General features: G+C 41.6%; 1 protein-coding gene across 7 annotated transcripts in view; it reads left to right on the forward strand.

The window, feature by feature from the left end:
* plekhg5b (pleckstrin homology domain containing, family G (with RhoGef domain) member 5b) overlaps positions 1-1825 on the forward strand; it is a 46693-nt gene extending 44868 nt beyond the window's left edge. For all 7 annotated transcript variants that reach the window (XM_061074065.1, XM_061074066.1, XM_061074067.1 and 4 more), the window contains 2 exons: positions 1-153; positions 811-1825. The exon at positions 1-153 is cut by the window's left edge and continues 2 nt beyond it. In XM_061074065.1, coding sequence (XP_060930048.1) covers positions 1-153; positions 811-1825 — 1168 coding nt within the window. The remainder of the gene's footprint in view (positions 154-810) is intronic.
* Positions 1826-10000: the final 8175 nt, after the last annotated feature.

The raw sequence follows: 10000 nt of genomic DNA on the forward strand, positions 1-10000 counted from the left end.
CCAGCTCCAGAGGCTCCGCACTGAGGAGGTCCTCCGACAGCAGAAGAGTCCGAAGACGTGTTCGGGTGAAGAAGAGGAGGAGGAGGAAGAGGAGAGCAGCAACTCCACCACCAGTTCCCCGTGCTTGAGGCACAAAGACCAGCAGAACTCCAGGTAATCCGTCTAAAGAGAAGAATGTTAGAGGCTCACGTAGCTCCAGAACCCTTCGTCTTTTCAGCTTTAGATTAGATTCATTAGATTGGATTCAACTTTATTGTCATTGCACAGTACAGGTACTTATACAACGAAATAAAACGTGCAAAAAAGGCAGTAAAAGTGCAGAGTATCGTGCATATTAAAGTGAAAATGTAAATAAATAAGATCTGAACAGTAGAAATATAAATGGAATATTACAGTATTAACAGGAATTGTATGATATAAGAACGACGAATACACTATGAGCAGGATAAAAATATAAATATATATAAATATGAATACACTATAGGCGGGGTAATACAGTAGTACAAAAAAAAGTTAACAGTAGTGCAAATGATCAGTGGTTGGAGGAGGGTGTGTGGTAGTGTGTGGCAATAAGAAGTATATGAGTATTGTGCATATTAAAGTGATAAAGTAATAAATAGGATCTGTAGTAATAAATAGGATCTTTACCCTCGGCATCGGTGTTTAATTTGGTGCAACACATTCAATATGAATAAACTGTTACTCCTGTGACTCCATTCATTCTCTATTTTCTTGATGAGGTTTAGATCTGATTGTTTTGAGTGGATTCTCGTTCGCCATCAAGTTAACTAACCACACGTCTCCTTTCAGCCAATCGGACGGCTCCACTGAGACCCTGTCGGTGATGGACATCGATGAACCCGGTGAAAACCACGAGTCTCCTGCTCCCAACATGAACCTCGGGACCACCAAGACGGACTCGGACTCGGATGTGGCCCCTCAGTCCGAGGGCTCTGAGGTCCAGAGGTCCCAGTCCACCAGCTCCCACAAGGTCCACTCCAGTATTTACTCTGAGGTCGACCAGGAGGCGCGGCCGGGCGGCGAGGAGCTGGACCCGCAGTGTCGCTCGCTCTCCATGGACAGCGCCTACGGGACCCTCTCCCCCGAGACCCTCCTGAGGGAACTTCAGCCCCAGCCCGGTGAGGGAGAGGAGACTGAGGAGGAGGAGGAAGGGCGGGAAGGAGGAGACGTGGATGAGCTGGAAGAAGAGCATCACAGTGAGGAAGAGGAGGAGGAGGAGGAGGAGGAAGAGGAGGATGCTGCCTCACTGGGATCCCAGGTGTCCGTGGTCCAGTGCTCCAAACCTCGCCGGCGGCCTCACGTCCAGACCCGACTGCACTGTCTCCAGAGGTTGTCCACTCTGACCCTGTCCCGCTCGGAGGACAACCTCCTGCAGCGGCTCTACGGCAAAACCTCCCCGACCCACAAACACTCGCTCAGCCCCCGGGAGCAGGAGGCGTCGCACTGCGGGGACACGCCGGCGCCGTCGCTGGTGCACAGCAAGAGCCTGACGGAGCTGGGACAGACCCGCACGGAGGAGGACGCCACCAGCACCGGCGTGCCGTCCGACAAAGTGTGCGCCAGCCTGAGGAGGGCGGAGGCCAGGCCCGGCCGCCGGGCGCCAGCCGGACAGTGTGAGGGTCACGAGTCCCGCGGCAACGGCTCGGACGGCGAAACGTCTCCTCCTGCCTGCGTGGGACGGAAAGAGGAGGCGGCGGCCGAGAAGAGGAAGTCTCCGGCTCAGCAGCACAAGAAGCTGACGCTGGCTCAGCTGTACAGGATCCGCACCACTCTGGTCCTCAACTCCACACTCACTGCATCGTAAGTCTGAAACACTCTGATTCCAAAGAGCTGCTTCGTATCCTGAGGAGAAACTCATGGGACCTTTGAGAGTTAGATTACAAGATTAATATATAACTTTAGATAGATAGAGAGATAGATAGATAGATAGATAGATAGATAGATAGATAGATAGATAGATAGATAGATAGATAGATAGATAGATAGATAGATAGATAGATAGATAGATTACTTTATTCATCCCCGAAGGGAAATTAAGTCGTGATAGCAGCCGGTATATTTGAATACAATAAAATACAATAGAATAAAATAAAAAATATTGAGGTAGAAAGAATAAAAACAGAAACACAAGATAAATAGGTAGATAAGGTGCAGTGGCAAGATGATGGTAAAAGTACTGATGATATGATGGTAATGTTATTGTTAGACAGTATATAAGAATAGTACAGTATATATAGTATATAATATAACATAGTATATATTTATATATGATCGTAATTATACCAATATAAAAGCAGTATATGGTAATAATGGCAGCAACAGTATATATAATAATAATAGTAATAGTGATATAATAATAGTAATTATTACATGTACACATGTATAAATATGTGTATATAGACTTATGTATACAAAGAATATACAGAGAGTATGATATAATATATGATATATAGTAGAGGTATGAATATAAGTATTTGACTATACAATAGGTAATATAATATACTATGACTCTAAGAATATGTAGACAGAGTGTGCAAAAGACAATATTACTGTATAACATGATATATAATATCAATATAGTTTATAATTTTAATTCTCAAAGTGCAAAAACATTTGGGTTCAGGACTTTCTCTGGAGTTTGCTTTTCACATGATTAATGCAGATGGAAATTTTTCATTCAGATGGAGGCTTTTTGTTTTTTTGTTTACATCACATTCACACCTTTGTCTGCATCTTCAGGAGAAACTCCAGAGAATGTCTTGACATTATCTGGAATTCAGTGCATGTTTGAAAGCATCTAAAAAAGAAGGGGAGAAGAGGACTTTTTGAGAGTTAGATTAAAAGATTAGTTGATAACTTTGAAGTCCGGAAAAATGTCTAAAAACATTTGGGTTCAGGACTTTCTCTGGAGTTTGCTTTCCACATGATTAATGCAGCAGGAAATTATTATATATATATATGACAGATGGAGGCAGAATGTAATATATAAATTCCACTGTAGTTTTTTTTTGTTTACATCACATTAACACAAGCGTCAACTCTTATCACTTACCACCTTTGTCTGCATCTTTAGGAGAAACTCCAGAGAATGTCCGGACATTTCCTGGAATTCAGTGCATGTGTGAAAGCATCTAAAACAGTAGAGAAGGGTTAGCCTAGCTTAGCACAAAGACTGGTAACAGGGGGGAACTGTTAGCCTGATATGTTCAAATTAACCAAACTCCATCTACCAGCGTCTCAAAAGCTCAATAATTAACACGTCATATCTCATTTATATAACTCAGTAATTTAAGTTATTTAATGAATCTATGCTATAGTTTATTATCTAGTAATAACGTGTCTTTCTCTTTATTGCAGGGAGGTATAACCACTCTTCCAAACAGCTGATCAGCGACATGTGGACATTACAAGAAACAACATGGACTGAATTTCTTGAGACACAGATGCACTCTCTCTCTTGCTGCCCTCTCCCTTCCTGTTGCTTTTTCTTTTTTTTTCGGGGACACTGACTCAAATCATTTTTACATTTGAACAATAACAATCCTTTTTTCTTTTTTCACCCTTTGCTGTTGCATTGGTTCCCCCCCCCCGACATTTCTTGAAGGGAAAGGAGAGGCAGAGAGACAATTAACTGCTTGCACTTTGCAACGGAAGTAGCATTACCGGGGGCTGGGACCTTGAGGTGGACCGGGGAGGAGTGTGTGCAAGGGTTTGGACGTACTGCCCCCTGGTGGAAGTGCTCGGACTATATCCTGCAGCTTCTCTGTCGGAGAGAAGGAGAAAGAAAACTCTCTTCACATGTTTAAGAAAGAAAGAAAGAAAGAAAGAAACAACCACAGCACCTACGAGGACGTCCTCTGAATACTTGTACTACTCCTGGTTTGAAAATAAGTAAAAATTGCACAGTTATCGTTGTTTAGTAGAAGAATCACTAAGGAGTGAAACTACATTTACAGTCACGCAGTGAATTAGAACTTATTGTTTGCTGTTTGTGTCTGCGTTTGTGTGTGTGAATGTGTGTGAATGTGTGTGTGAGTGAGTGAATGTGTGCGTTCGAATGACACATGGTCCTTGATTTCCTGACTGAACCAAAATCGTATTCCCGTTTCCTGCAAAGACGCGAACGCACCTGAAGGTGGACACGCCCCCCGGGTGGCGACAGGATTCCCGACAACAAACACACCCAAGTGGTCCAATCACAACTCGGCTACATTACCACGGAGACTGACCCTTTTTTTAATTTAACTGTTAATCTTTTGGTTGAACTAATGCCCTTCGGTATGTTGAACTAATGACAGGATGAGTGGATTGTTCCTAAAAAAAGCAACGACTGAATATGTTCACTCAGCCTTGAGGCCTAAATGTGCAACACAAACACACACTGACACACAAATATAGATTCGTTAAGTGCACACGAGAGAACTTGGTCATAGGAAGAACATTTAAAAATAAAAAAAAAGAAGTCTACACTTGAATCCCCTGAGTAACGCCTGTGTTTGAGCACCTTTCTCTGAGACATTTCATTTCCTGTGTTTCTTTACTTTCATAGTAACTTTGATAGGAGATTGAAAAGCTTTGCGTTGGATGTGAGTGAATCTGCAGAGCTGGTTTTAGTGGGAACGGCTTTTTCCAGTTTAAAAAACAAATAAATAAAAAATCTTAACATTCACACTGAGCTTTTCACATCAGTGATTTATAACCTTGTTTCCAAACTTTGCCCAAAACCAAATAGGTTCAACTGTTTACTTTTAGTTCTTGTTTATGTGTAATATTTATTATGCCTGCTATGTTTTATATATAAGATTATTGTTTATATTGTTTTGCTTCCATGTTTTTTTTGTCGTTGATGTAGTCTTAATCTTTTGTTTCTCGCCAGGCATGAATGTGCTATGAACCAAAATCATTTGTTTCCTCTTTCAGGAATGACTTTAAAGTGTCTTACAGAATAAAAAATCCCTAAATTCACAATCCCCCGTTTTAATGGTTTAATCCACTGTAATGGAGTGATCTGAGGAGAGAGGCTGAATGTGAACGGCATCGCATTAAAAAAGACGTGAACTTGTTCCACTCGCTCTCGTCCCTCGTGGTTTTTGACGCAGACAGACAGCCGGTGGCGGAGGAGGTTTACGGAGGTGAAGAAGAATTACAGAGCGGTCGTGACTTCCTGTGTCTGCAGCAATAATGACGTCATCTCGTTTTTAATGTCACGATGTTGAGATGAACCTGTTGCTTTTGGGTCATGTTCAATTTTATGTTTATCACCAAACCCTGAACTGAAGAGAACCTGGAGGAGGAAGAAGTATTGATACTGAAAAGAAAGTAGTTCCACCAGTAAAAGTACATGTTCAAGTTTATTCTAGTAGAATTTAAATAGGTGTAGCAGCAAGTTGTACTTTAAATATTAAAAAATAAAAGAAGGGACAATTGTTATCTACTTATCAATATGGTTATAAACTGAAGCGACTAAATATTTCTGGTTCCAGTGACTAAAATGTGAGAAATCAGACCTTACACACATTCAATCAGAAATGTACATGTAGATTGACATCTTACAGTTTAACCGAGAAAACAGGAATACAACCAAATATAGATAATTTGAATTAAGAAAACAATTGTTTTATGTAAAAAATAAGAGTTATTTATGTAAATTAGAATGTTTCATATTTCTAAACACACACAGATCCTGATATGTCTGTAAAAAATTCACATTGAACAATTTTTATTTATTAATATCCGTTGGGTTCTGATCTATAAACGTGTTAAACTATTCATTTTTTACTGTGTCTGTTCACGAGAAATGTTTTTTGAAATACGCCCAGAAATTTACATTAAAACACATTTGCTAATGGACATAAAATAAAGTAGTTTTAACAGTATTTGTTAGCTGCAGCTGTAAATGCATCGGACATTAAAAGGTTTTTGTTTGTATAAACTGTACTCTGGCATCAGGGGTGAATCCTGGGGCGGGGCCGGGGGGGCACTGGCCCCAGCTGAACTCTGATTGACCCCTGAAAGTCTTACTCATTTAAATAAAAATGAGAATTTGTTAATGAGGAACAATTTTCAAAAATATATTCAATGTTACGTAGTGTTTTTGCTCAAAGCTAAACAGCTAACAGTAATTAGCATTTAGTAAATAAACGGATACAAGTACATTTAGATAGAGTGTTTATATGTATTCCAAAAGGAATTTCGCACAACTACATTTATTACTGGAACCACAAGTTAGTGTGTTATTAAGGTTTATATTATAAATGTTACATGGGAGTTAAACAGGCTTCATCTGCTTAGTCCAGTTTCTGGGAACTCAGTCAGATCACATATCGAGTACAGCTGTCTGTCTGCTTCTCAGAAAGTGCATGTGAGTCTTAACAACACACACACACACACACACACACACACACACACACACACACACACACACACACACACACACACACACACACACACACACACTCGCACACACACACACACTCGCTGGACCTGATGGCCCAGAGTCACATCGTGGCCCAGGTGTATTTACAGGTGATTATATCAGCTAATCGGTGGATTACAGCTTGTTGAGTCCACACGAGCCCGTAAGCTGCAGGGGAAAGACAGTGCGGTCCTGTGGGATTTCCTGTTTAATCTGGTCCCACAATGCAGTGCACCCCCGCCCCCCCCCGCTCTCACATCTGGCCCGCTCGGGATTTACTGTTGTAATCCTCGATTTTAAAACTCTTTTATCGTGCTTTACCGCTGATACGTTGGACTTTAATTACTAAAATGCAGCTTTCTATTTTAGCAATGAAGTAATTACACGTCCCGGCTCTATTAGCCTGTGCTTAGTGAGTAATGAGGTTGTGCCGCGGCGAGCCGCTGGGCTGGAGGTCGCCGGCGTCCTGCAGATTATTCAACACACAGAGAGATATAATAACACAAAGAGGCTGGAACCTGGAACCTTTCTCCTGCAGGAACAGTTTCTGAATCCTTGTTTTTTTTTAGATTTCCTGATAGAAGTGTGACTCGTGTGCAGAACGTTTCCCACTGAGCACGCTGTGTTTGTGTAATTGCACGCCGTGTCCCAGGACGTCCGGTGAAGCCGCTGCACGCAGCTGTGGCAGCGGGGGGGTTAACACCACTCGCTGTGGCAGATGTCAAAAACCATGCTGTAAAAAATGTCCGATTAACACAAAGGGGCACTTTGGCAAATCCTGATTATAGGAGCACTTTGGTTTATTAAACGCTGCCAATCCCCTGTACTCTCTCTGAGCAGAGATTAAAACCAGGTAGACACCATTGTCTGTCCAAACAATCCCTCGGTAAGCTCGGGCTGTTTCCTGGTGCCCTCGCCAGACCTGGGCGGCCGGCTGGCTGCCTGCCTGCCTGTAATCCCAGCAGGGGCTTACAGTATAGGTCACTACTACCACTACACATTCCCATTCATCAACATCATCCCCTTTAGACGGACTAGGTGATTGGATTTAGGACATGTTTTACAGGGGCAGGAAACCCAGGGAACAGGGAACTAAAGCGTGTTTACAAGCGCTGTGCTGTGAAAAGGCTTCGTGGACGAGTGGCGGCCATATGGAATGGATCACCCCCGTGAACATCTGCCCTCGATCAGTACCACGCAGCGCCATCAGGCTGGGGAGGCTGTGACCTTCACAGGCTGCACTGGAACATCTGGTTCTGCTCTCATGGATCCCAGAGATCAGCGGTAACCAGTCCACCAGCTGAGGAGAAGGATGATTCTGTGAAGTCAGCGGCAGGATCGGATTAGTGAACTAAACATTGGAAATTCAAAAGAACCAAACTATTCTCACTCGGCCTCCGCTAACTCTTCAAGTTTCACTCATTATCCCCAACGTCTGCTCCTGAGTTATGGTTTTTTAATAAAGTCACAGTCAACTCGACCTTTGTCCATTTGGACATAAAATTCTCATCAGGATTTTGATCCTGTGACATTTGTAAAGTCAGAATTAACACCAACATGTTTTCTGAGGCCGCACTGACCTTGAACTTTGACCTTTATCACCAAAATCAAAGCATTTCAGAAATCTCAGTGAACGTTTGAGCAAATTAGGTCTAACGATTTCTTCCAAGGTTGGAACAGACTTCGGACAAAACCCATAAACATCCAGATTTGTACCTCCTTAGAGGAGGTTATGTTTTCCCCCTTATTTATTTTTTTGTGTTTTTTTTTTTTATAAGCAAGATAGATTGGGTGTAGATTTCCAAGGTATGAATTCCTGGATCCAAAAATCTGGTACATTTATGGAACTGATATCTAGGAATGTGTGTAATTTGCAGCAGCTTGATGGAATTCAAGGAGACTGTTGGGCCTTGATGGAGGAACGAGCTCTACTGAGTTCCACTGCAGTTGTTTTGTATTTAAATTTTTAGCAATAATGACACATTTTACAGTGTAACACTGAGCCGTTATTACAGTTTGACACATTGCTGTACTTCCTTCTTTTGTGCTTAAAGGTCGACACGTGTGGATTCACTAAGTCTGCAATATTCAAACATCACAAGGTTATTGCTCTATTACTGCACAGAACCATGAATTCAAGTACTGCACTTAGGTCCAGTTTGAAGTTCTTGTACCTCACACGAGTATTTAAATTCCTCCTCCACCACATTTATTTAAAATGTATGAATACTTGTTCAGATTAAGATTTTTACAAGTGCTTTGTGGTAAACCAGGGATTTCTCCTCTACACCTTGTAGATGGTTTAATTTAAATAAGTTACAAGTTTCCAATATTTCACAAACGGCAGAAAAACATTAGAGAGAAGAACGAAAAAAACTCAAAACTGCTTTGTTTGTGTTTTCTATCGAGCATCTCACGACCCCTCAGATTTATCTCGTGACCCTTTGGAAGGAGGTGACCCTTGTGTTGAACCACAGGACTAAACTAAAGTTTGATAATACTTTGGTTACAGAGACGCTTCTTCTGCAGGACAAGTTCTTTTACTTTTAATACTTCCGGAATTAAAATATGGTTTTAGGTCTGTTTTAATGTTTTTATATTGGTTGTTTTCCCTAAGTGAAGTATCTGAGTACTTCAAACTCCTCTAAAGCCTTCAACAAAAACTAATCACGGCTCCTTTGTTATCAGTCAATCCCCAAACAGCAGCGGGAAGGTGATAAACGTATATTACCAGCTGCTCTCCGGCATTAATTCATCACACAAAGACGCAGCATATGCCAGAGGATCAAATGTCTCTATCATCGTAAAAGTTGTGTTGTTTTCTAAATTGAAAGAGCATAAGGTCCCACTTTCACGAGACGACGTAAACTCCTCACCTCAATAATTGTATCAGCTTATAAGAAGCTTACTGTAATTCCAATATTGTCTTCTTAGGGGCGGCCGCCGAAAACACGGAACACAAATCATTTCGCAAATTAAATGAAAACCCCGTTCAAAGGGAAGCTATCCTGGAGGAGCACGGAGGGATTAGCATGTAAGTCCGGCACATTTAATATTTACGGCGCAAATCGCACAATTAATCTGACAATGTGTTGTGTGTCTAATACCTGGTCTGTCAACGGGGGGGCTCTTTAACCAATAAGGTTTGATTGAAAGTAAACAGTGCCACCACATTAAAACAGCACGTAAACGATTGTGTGTTTTGGAGAGTTGCTGATTCAGATTTGGTCAAAACGGGACCGGAGCTGCAACTTAGATTTTCCATTAACCTAAATTGTCTTTAGAACAGTTCACTTGTGTGTTTTATATTCATAAGTTTAAAAGACTTTCCGAACTGCAAAATCAACATGATCTTCAAAACTAAATTCAAAAGCTCTGTAATTTAGTTCAATATAAACCGTGGCAGCAACAACACAAACATTGTGCTTTCACTTTGAAGGCAAACTGACAAACAGGAAGTGGTTCTATGAACGTTTCTGCCACGACCGAGGTCAGCACCCGCTGCGTTGCAACCATGTTATGACCCACATCTATATCTACATCTATCTATATGTATATGTATAT

Source organism: Limanda limanda, chromosome 7 (genome assembly GCF_963576545.1).
Source record: "Limanda limanda chromosome 7, fLimLim1.1, whole genome shotgun sequence".
Lineage (NCBI taxonomy): Eukaryota > Metazoa > Chordata > Actinopteri > Pleuronectiformes > Pleuronectidae > Limanda > Limanda limanda.